The sequence below is a fragment of the Macrosteles quadrilineatus genome, unplaced genomic scaffold (assembly GCF_028750875.1).
Source record: "Macrosteles quadrilineatus isolate MER2022 unplaced genomic scaffold, UCM_ALF_1.0 Scaffold_4__1_contigs__length_99947679, whole genome shotgun sequence".
Taxonomy (NCBI): domain Eukaryota; kingdom Metazoa; phylum Arthropoda; class Insecta; order Hemiptera; family Cicadellidae; genus Macrosteles; species Macrosteles quadrilineatus.
This window is the reverse complement of record NW_026542597.1, coordinates 5,066,112-5,089,408: the sequence shown is the minus strand read 5'-3', so window position 1 is coordinate 5,089,408 and position 23,297 is coordinate 5,066,112. Positions and strand designations below refer to the sequence as shown.

At 32.6% G+C, this 23,297-nt stretch overlaps 2 protein-coding genes across 2 annotated transcripts; one reads left to right on the top strand and one right to left on the bottom strand.

The window, feature by feature from the left end:
- The first annotated feature begins 559 nt into the window (after window positions 1-559).
- LOC128992128 (uncharacterized) lies at window positions 560-5,581 on the top strand. Its single transcript, XM_054415556.1, has 6 exons — window positions 560-691; window positions 2,217-2,514; window positions 3,074-3,300; window positions 4,116-4,286; window positions 4,452-4,746; window positions 5,020-5,581. The coding sequence occupies exons 1-6, from the start codon at window positions 608-610 to the stop codon at window positions 5,499-5,501; spliced, it is 1,557 nt and encodes a 518-aa protein (XP_054271531.1). The 5' UTR covers window positions 560-607; the 3' UTR covers window positions 5,502-5,581.
- Window positions 5,582-11,390: 5,809 nt separating this feature from the next.
- LOC128991707 (uncharacterized) lies at window positions 11,391-17,197 on the bottom strand. The gene is made up of 3 exons (XM_054414829.1): window positions 16,897-17,197; window positions 13,323-13,541; window positions 11,391-11,940 (listed from the first exon to the last, which is right to left on the bottom strand). The coding sequence occupies exons 1-3, from the start codon at window positions 17,195-17,197 to the stop codon at window positions 11,507-11,509; spliced, it is 954 nt and encodes a 317-aa protein (XP_054270804.1). The 3' UTR covers window positions 11,391-11,506.
- Window positions 17,198-23,297: the final 6,100 nt, after the last annotated feature.

The following is a 23,297-nucleotide window of genomic DNA, read 5'->3' as shown; positions in this document are numbered from 1 at the left end:
TTACCAAGTGACATTTTATACCAATACTCAACTGAAGCATATGTACTAAATATTAGTAGGCTAGCTACATTTATGCCTTTTGTTAGCTTTTAAAAACCAACTTTTGAAAGCTACAAAACCTCTAAAAAATGTAACAAATGGAAAAAATACAAACAAATTAAAAGATAAATCAGTATATGATATTAAGACAATGGCTTTCCACTAATATCTTAAAAGTCGTATTTTGACTACAAAAAAGTTAATTTTTAAACGTTTAAATGTAAAGATGACAAAGGAGGTTTATGTGTTTAGGGGTCTTCAACAATCTAAAAACATTTAGTTTTCAATTAATCGCATTACGTTTACTGTCATATCATTAAAGTATTTGTGCAAGGGGCGTTATAAATAACAAGGAAAATCTGTATAGTATTATTAAATTAGCATCAATCTACCTTATAAGTGTTCTTCACACTGACATTTTCGAGTGATACATTCAAGTGATTCATAGGAAAGGATTTTTTCATTGTGACAAGATTAAGTTTGAAGTGGTTTAATACTACTCTAGACTAACAGTCATCGATGATAACGGAGAAATCCCACTTTGAGTGTATAAATTGATCTGCATGTGATGCTTATGGTACAATCCATTTGTCGTCTTCATCGAACATACATCACAATGGCGAAGCTTATTGGTCTTGTCTTCACTGCTCTGGTAAGTAAACCTCTTTTAATTAGTTTAAACATATAGGGTTATTTTAATATTTAAAAACGCGAAACATACCAAAGTTTCTTCAAACTGTATTAATCACCAAAAATTGAACGTCATTTCCACAGGGGCAATACCAAACCAGTAAGGGTGTTGAGGCAAGCCTAGCGTAGCTATCCAGTTGTTTTCATAAGGCCGGTTTCTCGAAACAGAATTTAACTTAAACTTAGTTAGTTTCAAACCGCCGTTAAAACCAAAGATTGCTTCAAGTTTATGTTACAAATAAGCTAAATTTTAACCTGGTTTTATAAATCAACTGTGTTTTAACGCTGATAGATAATTTCGTCATAAATATAGGATATACTCAGACGTTATAGCTATCACATTTTTGATTGATATTTAATTGGTTTTCATAATTTTAATTTATTGACAACATGAATGAAAACACTATTGTAGGCTTTTATTAATTTATAAACTACTTTTGCCTTATATGTTGTAGCTTGTGTAAGTTTTCCATTCATGGGAAATAAAACATTAGAAAACAAAACAGAAAAGACGAAAACTTTAAGAAATTTGGGCAAATATTTGGTAAAGCACAATTTTGCTACTGATGCTATTTGTATTAGGTTATTAGTTGTTAAGTAGTAATTTCACTTGGCTCACTGGAGCTATCAGAAATTTTCTTTAGTGACAAAAATTCAAATATGTAAGCACAAAGTGACTTGGTAAGGTATTACTGCTCAACTCTTCAATGTTTTTTGTTATTTTAATTTGAGCTAAGTATATCCCAGTAGTATAACTATATTAGGGTATCTTTTATGCACTAGAAATCTGTAGAATATTTATTTTATTTTACTTTATTTGCTGTTAAAAGATTTAAGTACTCATCTTTGGACTACAATTAGACTTTTATTCAAAAACAAATTCCATTGCAAAAAATTACAAAGTATCAGCATACACATTGATTAGTGTAAACCTAAAATAACGTGGATAAAACAAATATATTGTTTGCAAAATTGAACTTGGGGTAAAACTATAGTTTAAACTATTTATCTTATTTAAGCATCCACATATGCTTTTATTAATGATGAGCAAAACAGGTATTTCCTTTAAATAAATCAAGTTCATTTTTTTAATCTGGGAAACTACGAAAAACGTTTTTTTTAAGCAATTAAACAAATAATTATACTGATATTACATAGTTTTACTTATATTAACTTTAGTAATTCAAAAGTAAGATATTCTATTGTTTGCATAATTATTTAAGTAATACAAAATTATATACATTCAATAACTTTGAACGTATAATTAACAAATTTTAATTTGTTCCAAGAAAGCCATGCATGATAAAAAACTTAAAATATCACAAATTAGAGTCATAAACATAAATAAGACCAAGCTTTTGTCACATAAAATAAATATAAAAATGCTCAAAAAGATTAATTAGTGATTTTACGTTCGTGTTTGTTACAAACAACAATATGATTATTAAATTTTATTAATATTGTAAAAAAATATCACATAAATTTAGGTCCTCCAATCAACCTTTGCCGATGAGTATGTCACCGACTACATCTACTGGCAGAAATCAGACATCTCAGCTTGGCACCAGTTCTTCCCCAGCAGAGCTCTCCAAGAAGAACTACTCACGCTAGAAGCGGCTCAGGATGCGTTCAGAGACTTGGCATCAGGACTTAACGACAGCCTCAGCAAAGTGGTGGCCTTCCAAGCACAGGAGCTGGCTACAGCTCAGCTGCTGATGGAAGACACGGAAGCACAGGGCTGTGTTAATGGCATCTCTGACTACATGGAGGACGCAATAGCAACAGGTCAGTGAAATTAAACATATGTTAAATGACCTGGCCGTCACACTCAGTAAATTGTAGAGCTTATTTTTATACAAAATTACAAATAAATGAAAACAGACCTGCACTGTTCGTTTCATATTGGCTAGTCTCGTGAGTGATTCATTATTATCTTTATGGGGGTAAATCTCCTCGTTATAAATATATAGTTATCTGACTGCAATCATTGTAATCGTTAAGGTAACGAGGAGTCCAAATATTATATAAGTATAGGTGTAGCTTAATACTTTGCTGCAGAATAATACACTGAATCTGAGGGCAAATACAACAATATAAAAAAATAAAAGTATTAGAGTAAAGACAATATAAATTTTGAACCAACTCACGTTGCTACCGACGGCATTGACTTTTTAGCGCCAGATATAGTGTAGCCATTTTACACCGATGAAACTGGACATCAATGCTGACAAGAAATTACAAAAAACTAGTCAATAGTGGAAAGGAATTACATTAAATTTAGTATAAACATTTCATCAGTTAGTAAATCTTTAAAGCCAATAGGAAATAATGTAAATATTTACAGAGGTTGACGCTTACATTGACTGCACTGCCGATGCTCAATCCAAGCTAAATCGACTGCTTACATCATGGAGAAAGACCAACGCAACTTACTTTGCTCAATACATAAGAACTTTCAAGGGTATAGACGCTTGTGTCAGAACCTACCCCAACAAGGACTCTATCAGCCGCCTCAAGTCTTGTATTGAATCCATGTACAGCAACTACCGCACCGTTGCCAACAACACCCAGGTTTGATTTACTTCAAATATTATTATCAATCTCCAAACATATTTTACACTTTATATTGTTATCAATAACTGAATTTGATCACCCTTAATTTATTCAGACTTTTTACCCAAGACGACTTCAAACACACAAACAACTACATAATTTTAAATACTATACTATAATGATAATGTTGAATTTTATGTTCCTTTCTTTTTTAGTTATAATTACTAATACAGTACTGGTTTTTCTATTAGGAATTCTGGTACAGATTATTGACAATCCTAAATTCTTTCAGATTTAATTTTCACGTTTGTCACAACCTTTACTTAAGTTCATATACCTCGATTGCGTAATATAAGATATGAGTATTCAAGCTTTCTTCAAGGTGTGATAAAAATATCGACATCAGAGAAAACATCATTGTACATTTCAGCCACTTCTAATATTATTACGAATGATTGGCTTATTGTGTTTTATAATGTGATGTTAACTTATGTTTTTGTTGCAATAAAAAGCTGTGTGACATAGCCATCATTTTCATTAAAAAAATCAAGCCTAAGGAAAAAAATCAAGCAAATAATAAACCTTATCATTTTTTATTTTAGGTATTTAGTGGAAATATTTTCGGATTTCCAGGCCAGAGTCTGGTGTTCTAGGATGTAAATGTGGAACATACAAATTTAATCTCTAAATAATCCACACTGATCATTTATCTCATCTCACTGGACCCAATTGAATGTAGGCATTGACAATGAAATGTTGTCTTATTAACATTTTAAAATATTAAAATTTTTTAATGCCACCAATTATGACTAAACTTAATTTCATATCTTTAGAACGCCATGTTCCCGAGTCCCTCGATGACGTACTTCCAACAGACGGCGGTTCAGTGTGCCACTACTGCTGCAACTAACGTGGCTGCCAAAGGGTGGAAGTTCCTTGAAATGCTGGTCGAGTGTTCAAAGCTTACTACAACCATTGATTCCGATGCTTATGCCGCAGAACTGGTAAAATTTCCTTAAAAATATCTTTTTATAGTAAGTCAAAAGTGTTCTGAAAATATTTGTAAGCCTATATTCTTGCAAACTTATATATATATATATATATATATCATTTTATTGATGCAGATTAGTAGCCCAAATATGTTATAATCTAAAAATGCATTTTTACAGAATCAATGGCAAGGCTACAATGACACTCTGCAAAGTCAAATCAGCATCGCACAAGATAAGAACTACTACCAGGTCTGGGGTGTGGAGATTGAAATGCAAGAGTACTACGGGCTACAGAAGCAGGCCTTGGAGCAATATGTGATAGACTCTCGTGGGTTGGACTTCTACCTCAACATGACGTATCTCTTTTTGAGTGACTACTACAACACAGTGACAGCCACTGCCTTAGATAACCCTGGAGACCTAGAGTGCATTCCCACAGCCAAGGCAGAGTTAGATACTGTAGCCAACATCAGTAAGTATCAAATTGTCAATGCTCCTAATGCAGAAGATTCCTTTGGAAATTTAAATGATTTGATGTCCTTTCCATTGCTATAAAGGATGTGCATTTCACGAGGTTGATGTTTCATTTAAAATTTGTTTCATAGATATGGTAGAGAAAGAGATGTCGTATTCTGGAAAAGTAGGGTGAAAAAATGATATTCACTAACTTAATTTATATATTGACACATGTAGTTATTTCTAAGAAAGTTTGGGGATATAATTCATATATTCGGATATATTTCAGGTGCAAATGAAGCGTTATCTTGCGATATCTCAATAGTCAACAACACGAAGGAACTCATTAGCGAAATCGTCAACGACTTCGTCAACCTCAACTACCGTATGCCTTATATTGGAAACGTTGCGCTGCTCGAGTGCTTCTCTAAGGGTTACATATTCGCCCCTTCCACCATATCAGACTGTTTCAACATCGTCTACGATACCTTTGGCCTGTACCACTCTGATACACACAGTGACATAGATAGTAAAGTGGGAGTTCTGCAGGGATACTCCTCCTTCTACAACGGGTCGAATCTCCCCTGTGGTGGATCCTCAGTGAGGAAACTGTGGCTCGGGGGAGACGTCACACTCTACAACCTTCAGCGCTGTCTGTACACCACCTCTGGAACTACGTACTCCGTGACTACTCCTAGCTACGGTACTACAACTGAACTACCCCCTTCAAATACGACATACCCACCACCAGGTGTAACCTTTGAACCATAAAGTCAATATGTAAGACCTTGATTATGCATTTCATGACACATTTTTTTGTGTTTATTATATAAACATGTGTTATTGCAGTATGTTATGCATTATTTACCATCAACAACCTTGTTTGTGTTTTTTATTTTTAAATAGAGCTTCATATTTGACATTGACTTTAAGTAGCAATTTAGTACCAGAACCTTAGACTCTGTTGTAGTGTGTCTCAATATAACACACTTTACAGCCTAGAACCTAACTAGGATACTTAATCAGTAGCAGTCATCTTCCATACTCATCATGTGCACGACAGGTCTGTCTTCAGTTTTTTTATGTTTTAAATTTTTGTTACCGTGTTACGTGTGTGTGTTAAGTTTAACGACGCCAAATCCGATGGATGTATGTATCTGAGGATGGTATTTTGATGTCAAATCACCAGTAATATATACGACACATATGGAGGTATGACGAGGTAATAGTACAATTATATTATAGTCATCAATTCAGCTCATAGGCTAAATCATGTCTATTGATAAAATTAACCTTTATAATACTCTAACATGACATTCAAACAGTGTACTAAAAATACACCTGTTGTGCATAATAATATGACTTATAATACACACAATATATAACATAAAATCCATCTATCTCATTATCCATTAAAACAAAATTTAACAAATTAGAGCTAGACTTATCACAAATAGAGTAATTGTGTTCATAGACTGCATAATGCTATTAAGACTCTATAGCAATAATAACTTGGTTGGTATTTGTAAAAAAAATCCAATGCCATCATTCCTAACCCAAACGATCAATCAATTAAAATTTAAACACAGAATGAAAAATAAATTAATGGTAGGCAGGCTATGTGAAATAATTAATTAATGAATGTTTGGTTTCCTCTGCACTCTTTAACCTATAAATAATTTAGGACCGAAGGGACTTACGTGGTTCTGACCCTTGAATATTCAATGTATGTGACACATGCAGAGGTTGTAAATCCCTACAAACTGATAAAATCTTGGGTTTCCAATGGTGCTGTCTACGAACATTTATTTACCGTCTGGCATGTCATTTTTTACTTACAATTAAGATTGTAGGATTAAATAGCAAATCAGTAAATGATAAAGTAATCGTAAAAATCTCCGGACTATTTGGTGTATTTGTTATAATTTACCTTTTTTGGTAGCCTAAGGTGTCAACAGTGTAGTTCTGCAGTACGCGTTTTGTGTCAATTATGACACATCTTCAGCTGCGTAGTGCAGCTTAAAAAAGCTCACATTGTGATGCGTTGAGAAACACTCTCAATTGAGCTGTTTTAGCTGTACTATGCAGCTGTGACATAATTGACACAAAACGCGTACTGCAGAGCTACACTGTTGACACCTTAGGTTACCACAAAAGGTAAATTATACTGAAAAATTGACATGTGTCAAGGCTTTAGTAACAACTATTTAATTTTCTTATGTCCCTCTTAGCTAGGATGGAATCATTTTAATTTTTGCTTCAGGCTAAATCTATATGGTTGCGACATTATTATATGGATAAAATCCATTGTGGCGGTGGTATAAAACCCGGAACCTTGGGAGCCGGAGCCTAATGCTTTACTGTTAGAGCACTTCATTTCCCAATGTAATTTGATATTATAGTTAGGTCTACAGCATTATTTACAATAATCAAGTTTTAAAGAATATCGAGTCTCTTTAATTTCAATAGTGCTGCATTTAAATAGAGCATGGACCAACCTATATTTGGAGTAGGACTGAGTATCAGTTCCGCTTGTATTAATCTCATCCCACTTTGATTCCTATTAGTTGCACCTTCCTGCATGTTTTCCAAACCTGTTTAACATTCCCTCACTTTACCAGTAGCTTTATAAAGCCTGTGCCGTTTTAGAGTCAGGAGACCCTGGTGAACTGCTTGTGATCAGGTTTTGAAAACGCATCCATTTAATTAAAAACTTATCATATGTCATAAAATTAATAGTAAATTTCATAGCTAGGTTATAATAAAGTGACTCTTTCCAACCCTAGCTCAAGTTTTGCTCGACTCAAATTGTGTAGGAAAATGGACAAGGGTTGAAAAGACAATTTATGTCCAAGTGATGAACTATATTTTTCGTCTTATTGCATATCAATTGATAAATTAAGTTAAGAGAACGAAAATAGTGTTCATAAATAGATAACCTCAAAAAATTCGAGGTTAACTTGTTAAGCTGTATAGTAAGTGATTGCACCATTTAGTTTTTTACGATTGTGTTACGGTACATTATTCAATCGATATGTAGAACTATTAAAAGGATTCAAAATTACCTACAACGGATTAAATCAATCAATAAATACTTTCTATAATGTTATTGCACGCAATCGAAGATTCCAACTGTTACAAACTACCTAGGGAATGAATGAACAACGGTTGTTTTTGCCACAGTATGACAGAAAAGCACACTCCCCACCTTTCCGGTATAAAATAAAAAATATTAGTTTAACTAACGTTATGGGGAAAATATTACCTTCTTATGGATATATTTTAGTGAAAATTCTATCAGGCAAACGGGAATTCGTTTAGTCTGCAGGTTTGCTGCAACCAGGGTATTTTGCATATAAGATTACACCCCAAATACATTTAGTTATGAATTACGATGGAGATGTTAAATGGTTATTACTATATTCCAAGCACGTCCGTGACTTCAGGAACTGAATTATTAATAGTCCCGTGAATATAACGTAGTTAATGCGTATTTGCTTCAATACATATTGAAAATCGACATAAATCACTTGTTCTTGCGTTATATGAAAGTTCAGAATGTGGCTTTATAAAAGATATAATAGTATATATTACTTAATCATTGTAACGGTGACAACTACATTGTTATTGTAACAATCTACTGTACGTTCTGCGAAACTGCAATAATGCCCCAAATAAATGTGTAAATTATGTTTGGTTTATGTCTTAAATCAACTCATAAAATCGTATGCTTTGTATTATAATGTAAATAAAACATTGATTTTGATTACTTTTTGGAAAATCTATTATAAAAATAGTGGAATTCCTTCAAGTAAATATCTACTTTTGCCATTTCACCAACATCAATCATCCTAACTTCGCAGCTTTATTCTTCTATTTCTTCATTCATAACTTCGTCGATTCTCTTTTTCATTTAAGCTGTTTCAGTTAAAAACTTGTCAAACATGTTTTACATTATTTTACTGATTTACATAAAATAAAAATTTTCCTCATCTATAAATAGGATTTGTCAAAAACTGAAAACCAAAGTTAATATTTGAATAGTATTGTAATATTTCAATTATGTTTGTCATCCCTTATATTACTTTATAAATTAAAAGATTACTCAATAGGCCTAGGTATGAAACTGATTGATGTTCTCAAAACAACACTTGTGTAATACACTTTACATAGTTGTTATACCTAAAAATAGACCGTAAAAAAATAATTATTAATATCATAAAATAATAACTCAATAAATTTAAGAGCTTTGATTTATCGTAACTAGATTCAGAAACAAACCCTATTTAAATTAATACGATCATAATGTTCTCATTCCACCTCCTTCATATGTCAAATGTACGTTACAAATCAGTTTCCTCTTATAAATTCTAAGTATATGGCAATATCTCGTTATATTATTTATTTGTGCAATTAACGGTCATAATAATTGACCATAATTGATTATTTTGTGGTCATAAGTAATCTTTAGTTTTAGTAATTATATGATTGTACAATTTAAATTATTTATTATTTGTAATACGTCATAAAATAAAAATGTAATGTTATCAATATTTTAAATGTTTTGAGGTTATTTAAAAGTGTAAATGTAAACGATTTACGATACTGTACTGTAATGACATTTTAGCATCATGCTTGAAACTTAAAAATTGTACTTTAATTTACTTTGATTTATATAACAAAAAAGGAAAAAAAAACATGAACAAGAGTGTTGGAAAATTTAATTACACGGATCTCCTCTTTGTGATATCGCTATTAGCGTTACTTTCATCTTTTTCAGAGGAAGTATCGATGTGAACCCAATTAATTAAATCACGAACGGCCGGTTACATTTTGTCCATATGACAAGAGTTTTATAAGGAAAGCAATTTTTTACAATTTAGTTTATTCGGTTGTTGTAAAACCCCATAACTGTTTGTCATTTTAGACTACTAATCAGTACGGTAATCCAATGTCAAAAGAGTATTACAGTATTGTTCAAGTGTGTATACAAAAATCCTTTTTTGTTCAACAATGGTGTAGACTGATATAGGATGATAATGACTCTAATAATATATGTAATATAATATGATCATCCTATTTTCTTCGTAAGATGCAATATAAAAATGCATTACCGCTTATATTCAGGGGAATTACTACGGAACATTACACTGCTTTTATTCAGAAGAAAGAATCGTATTTCACATTTCAGAATACACAATCTTAATAACATCGGAGTTAGATGTAAAGAGAGTAGATGTAAAGTTGTTATACGATTCCTTATTTCGTGTTTTATAATGGATTTTCACTTATAATTTGTTAATGGAATTCTTACAAAGAATTTCACAAAAGAGGTATTTTATTATGGTACTAAAAGGTGTAAAATATGTTAAATCTTTGACAAGCTATTTGAGATTTGAAACACCATGATGAGTTTTATTTCACAGTAAATTCCAAGGAATACCTTCAATCAAACGAATTATTTTGTACAGATTTTCCAAAAATGTAGGTTGTCTTGTATGCAATTTATTTTCATACACATATTGTTTGCAAATAACATTTTCACACAATTTTAAGTAAGTTGTAGTTTGACCTCAATGATCAAACTAACAGATTAAATATTTGGTAAACCAGAATGTGTTTATATAAAATTTATATCCTCACTCTAAAATACTACACAGAGTGAAAAATTTTATCAAACTAAAAAAAAATAAAAAAAAATAAAACAAATATTTTCTTTGAAAATTATCGCTTTGAAAATGTACTTCCCCTCTCGAAACCATGCCAATTTATCTCATTGTTTAGTGATTAGTTTTAATTGAAGCTTTATTATTGGTTTTAGTTGTTTGTATAAATAAATCTAGAGCATAATGGATTTATCAAAAGTAGCTTAAGCAAGCATACTGTATTAACTATAAGGATTGTACGTACATAGGGTCCCGCATGAATTGGATAGTTCTGAACGATAACAGATAAAACAATATGATTTTGGTAAATCAAACCAACACCTAAAAATCTACATTCTGAAGGAACTGTAAGTTTTTGGTCATATCATGGGGACGTCGTGGAAGGAGTCAGAAGGAAATCTTAAACGGAAGTATAGGTCGATATGCACATTAAATTAATAGTCTTTAATAGTAAAATACAATACAAAAAATTTCAGCTCAGAAGAACAACTGAGTAAAAATGGCAACCATATAAGATTTTTTAATCTGATATTTTAAATTTTTGATTTTTTACTCAGTTTTCCGTTTGGATTTGGGTTTGCGGCATTGTATTTTACTATAGACAGATATAAGATTTTACTAACAAATACTTCTAACTTTATCTGCATATCAACCTATGCTTGTATTAAAGATTTCCATTTGACTCCATAATATGCCAGAAAACTGATAGTTCCTTCAAAAAGTAGATTTTTAGGTGGCGTGTTTATGTACGAAATCTTATTGATTCATCTGTTATCGTTCAGAACATTATTAAACCTATGCGGGACTGGGACTTAATAAACACCCTGTATAGTTTAACAATGTTGATCATGATTCAACAAATGACTAACGAACTATTAAATATTCTACTGTATCGAACCAATTCAGCGGACACTTACCTTAACTCTTTCGAAGATGAGGGCCCTAGACTGACATTAATAAAAGACCTTTGTAAAAACATATAAAAAGACACATCTTAGGTGTTTTTATTTATTTACATACGTCATAAACCTCTTACTAAAAAACTTAAACTATCAATATATAACGAGTTAATTTTGTAGAGTGTGTATCAGTGGAAGGGGTCTGAGCTGTTTAGAGGATACTGGCGATGCCGGTGTGCAGGGGAGGGTGGGATACACCGTGGACGCCGTTGTGTATGTGTCCTAGGGTGCCGGTGACGATCTGAGGGGCGGAGGCGACTTGTTCAATCAGTAGAGGGGTGGGCTGGGGGGCTGGCTGGGGACAATCCACCTCGGGCACGGGGTCCACACAGAACTCAGCGAACACCCTAGCAGGGGCGGCCGTGGCCTCGGAGATGTAGAAGGGCGCTACTGTGACCACAGCGCCGATGGACGGCAATCTTCTCCGCCTCAGCTGGAGTTGGGTGACCGTGTATTTGCCGTGGGATGCGAGCACACGCTGCGACGGTGACGTGGTCAGCTCGTTGTTTCGGCCACAGTCCACGTCCGGAGCGTCGGTCCCCACCGCGTACACGTTACAGTGCCTGCCGAGATAATCAGCCAGCTCTGAGACATAAGACAACTACGTCACTATCGCCTCTGAAAGGCGATCAGTACTGTAACATACTATGTGGGTGCCTAGCCTAACCTAACCTAACCTAACCTAACCTAACCTAACCTAACCTAACCAAACCTAACCAAACCTAACCTAACCTAACCTAACCTAACCTAACCTAACCTAGCCTAACCTAATTGGCGGATATCATTTTTGTTACATCTTGTTTTGAATAATGATTCGTTAAACCTTACAACAATCTTCACCCCCCTTTCCTTATAACAGAGCCTGTCTAATATTTTGATAAATAAATATAATTTTTTTTTAGTTTTATTCCAAATCTGTGCCCAATAAAAAAACATAATTTCATTGAGTAATCCAAGAGACTATTGGCTAAACGCTTTAGTTTGATCCCATATAATAATATAATATCAGATTCTCTAGGATAATGTACGAATAAATTGTAATTTACCAAGTGTTCCCATCAATTAATTAATTAATTTAAGAATTTGTCTGCATAAAGAATTAGTAATAAACCCAATAATCAAATTAAGCCATTCTCTAAGATAACACTACTGTAATTGTTCTACTACAATCCAATCTAAAATGTAATCTACCTAAAATAATATACCTTCAAATTATTATTTGTTAATACAATAACAACATATGTTCCCTTGTAGGATTAGCATAATAATATGGAAATTTAGTAGGCCTGTTATTTACGTATGTAAATTTAAATCCTATAATGTTATTTATAAATCTAAAATGTCGTTATTAATAAAAATCCTTTAGGTCTTGAAACATAAATAAACTATCTCTCGAGGAACGTTAAGAATACTTCAAATAAATGTCGGGAAAATTGGCGTTTTTAGTAAACATATCAACAACATGTAAAGGATTTAGTAAAAATATTATATTCAGGTAGCCCAAATCAAAACAATAATTGAGTAATAAGCTAAATAAATTAACCATAAACCTGATGATTTATCATTTAGAGCATTTTTTATTGAATTTAGTAAATAAAGTCGACACATTTTTGTATTGACCTGAGCGTATTTTCTTACTGGTGTTAACCAATAAAATTCAATTGATATTGATGTTCTCTATACAAACTTTTAGTGATCAATTCAATATAGTTTTTTTGTCATGTAACAATCAGGATTTTTTTATTTCACTTAAAATAAGCTGTATTGAATGTGATTGGCAACAACAGATCAATACAACTACTATGAAGACATCCCCAATAAAGTGTTTATTTGTTCCCCAAAATTTTTGAAAAAGCGAGATCAGAGTGTATCTAATTTCAATAAATCTTTGTCACATAAGATGTACATATGTGATTGCAAAAATGTTAGTTTTTTCATCAAAGGCTTATCGTTTTTGTAAATCATACCTGGGCAAATTCCAGGATGGTTGAGCTGGGTTCCCAGCTTTCCTCGGCGGCCGAAGAATCGGTCGACGTCGGGATACCTCGGGGACCAGCCGAAGTCGAAGATGACGATGGACCGGGGAGGGAATGCACCAAAAATGGCCTGCCACTCTTCAACGTCTTGGATGGAGGCTTGATAGTTGTCGTCCATGGCGGACTTCTCAGACAGGTCAATGACACAGGCTGCAGCAAGCAAAGGCTGAATACCATTTGATAGTTACAACCGGTATTGGACATGACAAACATAATATAAAAAGTTAAATACATATGTTAGGTTGAAATAGACCTTTTTTACCACAATATGATGTTATTAGCTGTTTTACATACAATTGTTGGCTGAAAGATACGTTTTGCTGGCCATGCCAGTTGTCATCGCCATTTGGGGACCGAGCAGGGTTTTACTTACCTAGGGCTGCAAAATCAGCTGCCCGTTTGCTGCCTAGCAACTATTTATTATTATTTTTGATAATTCCTCAAATTATTTCTTCACATAACCTTAAAATTTTACTTGTTTTGACTATTAGTGTGCATTATTATTGTGATGAATAGTGGTAATAAGGTATACTGTGGTGAAAAAAGCGTTCGTACCACGGGCCGAAATGGTTTTGCAGGTTTCGATCGTTTTAATTTCGAAATATACTATTTCGTAGCCAATGTATGTGTTTTGATCATCTTTGTTACTGAATTTGATCAGCTCTTACTTCAGCTAAGCCCGCAAAAGTTTCGAAGTATTAACATTACTCATTTAATCAATTTTCTGAGTATTAAAACGGTAACCCTCAAGATAGTACGCGGGCACTATGACTAACCAATACCCAGCTACTTGTACCGTTAGTACCTTCCAAACCAATAATTGATAATGATTTATTATTATTGTTTAGCTATTATTAATACAGAGGCATATAATTACATCTCATGGAGTTTTTCTCGGATTGCAAACTAACAAATTATTATTTAAGTGGTGATCAAAATTATATAAATGACGAGGATTAGATAAGACATTTGTATTAAGTGTATTTTTTTCAATGCCGAATAGTCTTCATTGGTCCCTAGTTATTTAGGTATTTATTTACGTATATTTACATATTATTTAGCGTATGTTATTTATATAGGCCTACAACCACAGTTGGGAAATATCATTATTTTAGCACTAACGCAATGCAATCGTTGTTTTTTAATGTAACACAATTTTTTATTCAATAACTTAAGATCTCTGGACGATAGTTTTCATTACTTGTTTAACTGTTTGGTACAGGTACATTCTCAATTGGTTGAAAATACATTGCTAATTTCACTGATGTGGGCAAATGAATGACTAATAAAAAATTATTGAACATTCATTAAAATTTAAATTAGCAAATAGTTTTTTTACAATTTAGATTCCTTCTTTTGAAAGAAAATAGAGTATTTAATTAGAATAAACTGTATTTATTTTAAATTGTTTTTTAAACTGGTTTAATGAAATAATAATTTTTTATTTTATTGATAGTATTCAACTTATTGTACCTGAGTGTAGAACTCCATTTTATATTAACGTGCAGAAATAATGCAGACTAGGTTTTAATATCCAATATATTAGTGTTGTTCAAAGGTTTATTGCGGACATTTTCCATCACGAATGTAAAAAACAATACACAACGTTTCGGGATCTGGAATCTGATCCCGTCTTCAGGTGAAAAAAACTTAACTAACACATTACAACTAACAAAACACAAACGCCCTACCTAAGTTGGAATACACTACAGAGGGTAGTAGTCAAAAAATATGCAAAAAAATATGTATGGGACAATATATTAGGTTGAAACCATTATAATGTATAACTATAATGTACGATTATAATGTATTTAGGTCGATCGTAAATTGTATTTTAAAGTATTATTTTGAACGTAATTTACTTTCGATACTATTTAGTTAAAATGTATGAACTGCACTGACCACTTCAAAGGAACCAGAATTGTTTTGACGTGTAGTATTTTCCTCATCATGCTAAACATGTTATGTTTACCACAAAATGAGGAGACCGTCAAACATGACACGTTTCAATAATTAGAATTTGTCAAAGCAATTAATCAGATGTGTCGTCATCATAACAATCCACTGGAATTTACTTTATTCTCTTAATAATTAATTAAAAACAACAGTAATATTATTTTAGGTGTTTGATGGTTTTGACACTGACCAATAGTATTAAGATAATTTTTATTTTAAAACCAATTATTTAGAACTATGCGCACAATGAAAATCTCTCCATTTTAAAATAACGCACACTGCGTTATGTATAAGAATCCATCGCACCGTTCACATTTAATTCCTAGACAGTATTTATGATGCAAAATTAATGTTTATGGATACCTGCGACTTAATATTTTCCTTTTGTTATGATTAACTTTACGTATCATGCCATCGTAAATTTGGTAATAATTGATCCGATTAAAACCTGATGTACAGTTCCCCTTCGACAATAGTGTAGCGTATGTTATGTTGTGTAATTTAAGTTGACACAGTCCTTTGTTTATAATTTGTTTTCGTAGTCCTTCTCAAATATTCCTAACTGTACTTTAAAGAACATATTTGATTGTCTTTACAATATTATACTTTATCTTCCTATTATTGCCAATATAATTTAATTAGAAGCAATAGAGTACTAGTATTATAAACCGTAGGAGCGAGCTAATCTAGTTTTAGAGAGCAAGGCACCGGAGCCCGAGGTCCCGGGTACGATTCCCGCCGATCACCAATGGATTTAATCTATATGTGATGGGTAAAATGGTTCCGCACTAGAACCTAGTGTTATTTTTACCTATGATGTTATTTCTAAGAAAACAAACTTGTTATAAACCTAAGATTATAATAATAACCGAATATACGCTAACATTTCGTATTGATATATTTATAGAGTTAATGAGAGGATAGAGCTTTCTTTATGTTAGTTTCAATAACAATTATGTCTGTTATGCAAGCTCCTTATGTTAAAAGTTTAATATTTCATTTGCATGCAATGATTCTAGAAACAGAACGTACCAGCATAAATATAATGAAAACAAAATGTTGTAGATACATTAACTAACACGTTTTAGGCTGTGATAGCTCAAGATAATATTTAATTTAAAACTGTATTTTATTTTACTTACTGACTAAAAAAATTATAAAATAAAATGTACAAAATAAAATAAAATAATAATAAATATATTATGATAAATAATTATAATAATAAAATAAAATATATAAAATTAAATTAAATAATAGTGCTGAGAAAAGCACAATAGTTTATCTATATTTATTATTTTTGGTAACCTTTGAACATTAAATGAAGTTTTTAATTGAATGTGTATTTTTTTCTAATTCGCAACCTTATTGTCCGTTATCCTCTTACTCGGAGTTTTTTCCTTAAGAATAATCCAAACCCAAACAAATGTTCATAAAACTTTGTCGACTTTTCTTTTAGATAATTCTAAATAAAAAACTGTTTTACAAAATCTTATTAAGGAACACTGCACAATGCTTATTTGGGTTATCCTAAGCATTAAACACATCCTACCTGGCATGAACATCAGCTGATCCTTGCATAGTTCTCCTACTTTGTATCCGTTGTCACAAAACCTTCCAGGAACCTCGACCTTGGTGCCGCCTTCGTCACCCGCGATGTATTTGGCTTCATTGAAGAGGATGTCGGTGATGACGTTCACCAACTCGATGGTGATCTCGAAGGGTAGAAAGTTGGGGTAGTAGTTGGTGCTGAAGGGGCTGAGCCTGTAGGATAGGTCGACCGCGGTGTAGTAACAGTCGTCAGCAGCTGACGCTAGTCCCACTGTAGTTGCTATCAGCAGGAACACATGCATGGTTACTTCAACTGACAAACACCGAGTACCGCTATCGATACTTTGCTATATAAATTTTCTTATCGTTCAATTTATAGTGCAGTAAAAAGCTTTAACTATCGCTCTCTTCGGTTTATATAGGAGACTTTATCGCGAAAGGCAAATACTCTCGTAACGATGGCTACTGACGACTTTGGTTCTGTCTCTGGATGGGAACTGGTAAAAAACTCTTCCTCGAAATCTTTATAAGTTTGGATTATTAAGTTTATAGCAGAAAACACTGGATATGCTACATGTTCGACAATGTTGACGGAAGGATGTTTCAATGTAGACTGAAAGGAATCTATATCGGAATAATGTTTACATGGAATCATAATAATATCTATAATGAGTGGAGGGGGGGTTGATAAGGGAAACTGATAACTGATAATTAATTTGGGATTTTTAGCTCAACATTCGAGTAATTAAACACGTGATTGGTTTGAAAATATTTAGTAATAATTGATTAGTTGTACTACGTTGTTGAATATAACCATATTATTCCAAATATTTATCTTGCCAAGAAATATTTTTGTTTTTTATGTTTAGGGGTATTTGAAACTCACAGGCTATTAGATGGGGTATTGGACAACTGTTAGATTCTCTAAACACAAATTTTTATGTTTACATTTCTCAGCTATTTATTTTATTTTATTTATTTTAGTTATTTTTTTATTTTTTTTTATTTTCTTAGTCCTCGTTTTTTTATTGTTTATATATTATTGTTTGTGTTACATATATTGTTTATATATATTTTTTCTTTAAATTTTGTTAGTTATAAGAATGTGTTAGGCAAAGCCTATTTACTCGCGAATATTATTTAAGAAAGGATAAGCTTGTAAAAGATTTTGTTGCCAATGTTATTAAGTAAATAATGTTGTTGGTACATTGAAAAAGTCAAGTTAAACCTAAGAGGTATATAAATACTTCCTATAGTTCGCATTAATATACAGTATTTGACCTTGACGAGCCAGGTTCGGCGCTGGCGTCACCTTGTTGAGAATTTCAGTCAAACTTGTATTGAATATGACGTATTTGTATAACACACAACAAAACCTACAATTTCCTTTGGCTTTGGACCCATGAATAAAAAAAACTCAATATTATAATTGGCGATCATTTAAATGGTTGTTGTAACATTTTAGGTTGTTCACAATAAGATTTCTTTAACACCTACAAACAAATGCAACATTTCCCAAGATTAAAATAAATTTATATTAAATATATATTGTCAAGTATGTATTCATAATGAAACATGGCCCTGAATTTTAGGTACAAAAAATATTGTTATATTTCATTGCAAAGTTTTCATACAGAGACAGTCTCAATTAGGTTGAGGTCAATAGAGCTAAATGCATTGTTATTGAAGAGTGGCATTGTACGAACTTTGATCCTTAGTTGGCTTGTTTTAGTTGAGAGGAATTACTGTTGTGTCGAGGAAAATCAAAATGAATGAATTAGGAAAGCATATCATACTAATTATATAATAAATGTGAAAGTTTGTGTATTCGTTTGTTTGTTTGAAGTTAAATGACTCATTAAGTGCTGGTTGGATTGGAGTGAAGTTTTGATCATTGAAATTATGATAGCATAGATACCCGATTGAAATACAAGCCTATTCTAATATCAAAAACCCTTTCAGACTGCGCCTTAGTGGCCCTGGAATTTCCCATGTTAGCATTATGAGTATTCATACTTACAACTTTGACTAAAAGTGATTACCGAATTTTGTAAGCAGTTTCAACTTTGGTTCTATGGTATTGGATACCGCAGCATTAAAAGGTTATTGGGTCTACCAACAGCGTGCACTATTAATCATTTATATTATTTTATTACCAAAGCTAATTTGAACTAAGCAGCAACAAAAGGCAGTCATACACAATGTTAACTGATGATTTAAAATAAATAGAATAGGCAGAGAGAGTATACAGGGCAGAGAATTAAAATGGAAAGATGAGCCTGCTGGAATGAGTCGTTCTAGCTCAAAAGTTTTTTACCCGTATTATAAGCGCCGATAAAGCTATGAAAGAACTATACCTTAGAATATACACTGATAAATACACTGAAGAGTCACGGCATTTTCAGTTTTAAGATTTGATGTTGTAATATTTTTTAGCTGCGTATTAAACATATTGTTGTCTGTTGTATAGTGTTTATTTAGTTTTTGATTGTAATTGTATTTCTTTTTAAACTGTGCGTGACGCAAATGATAACTTATTTTCATAAAATAAAACTGGAAAACTTTAAGCATCCAGTTTTGTTACCTGTTTTGATTTAGATTGTAATATTCTGTATATTTCTTATGCTGTATTATGGTATCTACGCTGGAAAAGCCGCCGGTACAGGCAAGTAACTCCGTAATGACCAGATCAGTTTAAGAATGGTTGGATACTAACTCATGCAGGCGTTCACTGAAATCAGTAGAAAAAAAATCATGTTATTACGTAACCCTTTCTTACTCCTCACCCTGAGATTGTAATAAACTAAAGCTAAGCTAATGCATATACTGAACCTAAATTTAGTCTTTTAATTTAGTCTAAACTTGAATGTCAGTCTTTGACGTCAAGAGGATAAATTAAATCCGAGAGGCTCACATGACTTAAAAGGCTGCTAGCTCTCCCTTTGGAACTCAATAGATTGACTTTCGCAGAAAAAAGTCTCTATACTCGACATAAAGAAAATTATATTTTCGAGGAATTCCTATCTTGTCACTATAAGTGTAGGTAGGCTGATCCGTGTATTTTTAGTCATCCTGTCTTTAGAATACTGCGAATTCCAAATATGTATTGTTGACTCAATAAGTAATTGTGCCTAAAATACGTTTTGTTGTTTCGGACCTCTTTTTCAGTGAATTTCGTCGTGCTTACCAACACAAATATTACATAGAATTTAAGGAGGAATAATTAAATCAACTCAGAATTTCAAATAGCATAATGCAGTACTTGCATATATCTTTTGAGAAATTGTTATAAAAATCATCCGTATTGTTGGTGAAATTACTAGTATTAATCTTCTGATCAACAATGACATATACAGATGCTCAAAATATGTTTTTCTCCACACTACGACGTTTTTATTGGTTTTACAAACGTATTGGACGCCGAAAGTTACGTATTGCTGTCCATCGTCATCGTCATTTGGGTAGGTTTTTACATCCCTAAGGCCGAAAACCAGCTGTTTGCTTATATACTTAAAACATTAATGTATATTAAGTACACAAGCAGTATATGCATTGCAATAGACTTGGTTTATTGTCACCACTATCTAGGCTATTTATTGTTATTTTTGGTGATTCCTCAAAATAATTCACATAACCAAAAAATTTTAGTCGTGTTGACTGATAGTGTGAATTGTGGTATATAGTGGTTGGTAATAGAGTAATAGCGTGGAGGAAAATAGCGTTCGTACCATGGAACGAAACATATTTGCAGCTCTCGGTCGTTTCAAGTTCTCGACATCGTCTCGAACTTCAAAACCGATTTAGAGCCGGTAAAACCTCATTTTCGGCCCTAGTTACGAAATATACTATTGTATTATGTTTGTCCGTGAAGTAAAATAAGTATGCTAAATAGATGTGGACGATTTTAATACACGACGTTAGTGATAAAATGCTTATATGTCTTCCAAACAAATAGATGTTTTGTGCGAAGAGCAACAAAGCTCCATTGGAACTGTGATGCCACAAAACATCAAGGAATATTATAATGATCTTTATTGGTGTATACAATTTAACCTTGAAATGACGTTACATGCCTAACTGATAAATTAAGAAGACTTATTATAAGTGTGACTTTGTAGAACAAAAAGTATAACTTTGTTCCAAAGCTATTGGCTTTGAAAATAAACATGAAGCCATATAGCCCATTCAAGGACATGTCCTCGTAAGTGAACAGCTATCATATTAAAAACGGCGTGAAAATGATACTAATCGCTAATAATAGTTTTGTAATATTTTAGTAGTAATAGCCTTAAAAACGCACCGTTATTATTATGTCCAGTAATTTTGCTGCAAATCATCAGCATGAGAGGGACATTGGTATGTCTGTGTTGTAGTGGGGGAATTTCAACGTTCATATTCAATGCGTGTACATTAAAACTTTCTAAACACACATTGCAGCTATCCCCGTGTTAGAGCTGGATAACCTTGTAGAAGTAAATGCCATAGTAATGACATTTTGTGCAAAACTTTGTATCTTGAATAAGATATTTACGATGAAACTTTATGCAGTGATAAGCTTGATATGTTCTAACTATGAGAAAGATTATATTGCATTATACAGTCCCGAAGCTTGGCCTCGTTTGATAAACCTTAATAAGAGCGATATTTTCTGCCCTAGTTAAAGAATATATGATAGAAGTGATGACTATCACTTCTATATATTCACAGTAGTTTCCTAAAACCTCGAGGTTTATTGGAATTGAATTTCAATATAGTTGAAACTATATTGAATTGAGTTTCAATATTCTTCAATATAGTTTTAGATACGAGTAATGCATGTCATAGGTAAAACCTAAGCTATTTCAAAAAGCCTAGATCATACAATTTGATTACACTTTAGGTTACAGACGAACAAACAGAGGTATTAGGCCTGCTATTCGGTGATTCTTAAGACAAAGATAAATCTGATATTATTTGTGTGTTGTGTTTCTGCATACCCCTAATTTGCCAAAAAGTATTTGTTTAGTTTAAAAACCCAAACTAAAATTATATTGACTAGCTGTTTTAGCTAGTATAATATACAGGGTGGTAAAAAATTCCCAGGACAGTTAAATATAAAAAAAAATGCAGATAGAGCTACAATACTTGGTACAAAGTTATAGGGCATAAACTCTATTTTAACACATATTCAGTGATCCAATAACTCTTCAGGGAGGCGGCCCACAAAAAGTCGGAAGAAAATCTTAAACAGAAGCTTAGGTCAATATGCACATCAAATTAAAGGTCTTTTTGAGTAGAATACAATGCCGCAAACCGCACTTAAAAAGGTTGATCCTGCGCAAAATGACAGTTGTTCAAAGATTAATTTAATTTACATTGCTATTATACGCTTGCTCCTAAAGGGTGCCAGCCCTAGCAATCAGAAGAAAATTGTTAACGTAAGCATAGGTCGATATGCACATCAAATTAAAGGTCTTCACTAGTAGATTACGATGCCGTGAATTCAAGCTCAAAAGAATGCCTGAGTAAAAAATGGCAGTCGTTCAAAGATTCAAAATGGCTGATTCAAGAAATCTTTGAACATCTGCCATTTTGCGCAGGATCAACCTTTTGAAGTGCGGTTTGTAGCATTGTATTCTACTAAAAAAGGCCTATAATTTGATGTGCATATTGACCTATGCTTCCATTTAAGATTTTCTTCCGACTCCGTGTGGGCCGTCCCCCTGAAGAGTTATTGGATCACTGAATATGTGTTAAAATAGAGTTTTATGCTCTGTAAATTTGTACCAAGTATTGTAGCTCTATCTACATTATTTTTTTTAAATATTTAACTGTCCTTGGACTTTTTTAACACCCTGTATATTTTTTAATAAATCAGTTTATTGGCCTCTTTACCTTGCCTGTCTACATGGGCCACAGAACGCCCAGCAAAGCAAGAGTTGCGCCAGTTCAGTACAAGGGTGAACTGCACTGATAAGTAATAAAAAGTAGTGAGAGAATACCAGCGTCCGAGCCCAAGACCAAAGACTCATTATGGGATATTATTGTAGACTATTTCGTCTAATTATTGTTTGCTAAATATTGTACTGCAAAGCAAACGCCACAGTATGTTTTTTAAGACATGAATAAATGGATGTTATGTTTGAAGTGAATTGCGTGAATATAAATTAAATAATTAAATCTTTTAGGTTATATTACATTAAATAAAAATTATATTTAAAGGAGCCATAGTTTTGAGTGGTTGGCTTAGTCAAAAGAGGATTTTGGAGTTTATAAGGTATGTGAACAATAAACTACTTTAGAACAGGATGCTTTACCTATGTGATTCTATAAGCATTTAATACAACAAGTAGACGTCGTCCTAACATGCAATTGTAACTGGTTTTAATGCGTTTTATGTTGGTTATTTTGGGAGGAATTGTC

Bases quoted from the DNA above. Each gene is read 5' to 3' on its own strand.
- LOC128991707 (XM_054414829.1), bottom strand. From the start codon at position 17,197: ATGCATGTGTTCCTGCTGATAGCAACTACAGTGGGACTAGCGTCAGCT. The intron at 13,542-16,896 runs GTAGGATGTGTT...TGCTTGCTGCAG, and splicing joins TCAGCTGATGTTCATGCCAG to CCTGTGTCATTGACCTGTCT. The intron at 11,941-13,322 runs GTATGATTTACA...CTTATGTCTCAG, and splicing joins CCATCCTGGAATTTGCCCAG to AGCTGGCTGATTATCTCGGC.
- LOC128992128 (XM_054415556.1), top strand. From the start codon at position 608: ATGCTTATGGTACAATCCATTTGTCGTCTTCATCGAACATACATCACA. The intron at 3,301-4,115 runs GTTTGATTTACT...TCATATCTTTAG, and splicing joins CCGTTGCCAACAACACCCAG to AACGCCATGTTCCCGAGTCC. The intron at 4,747-5,019 runs GTAAGTATCAAA...GATATATTTCAG, and splicing joins AGATACTGTAGCCAACATCA to GTGCAAATGAAGCGTTATCT.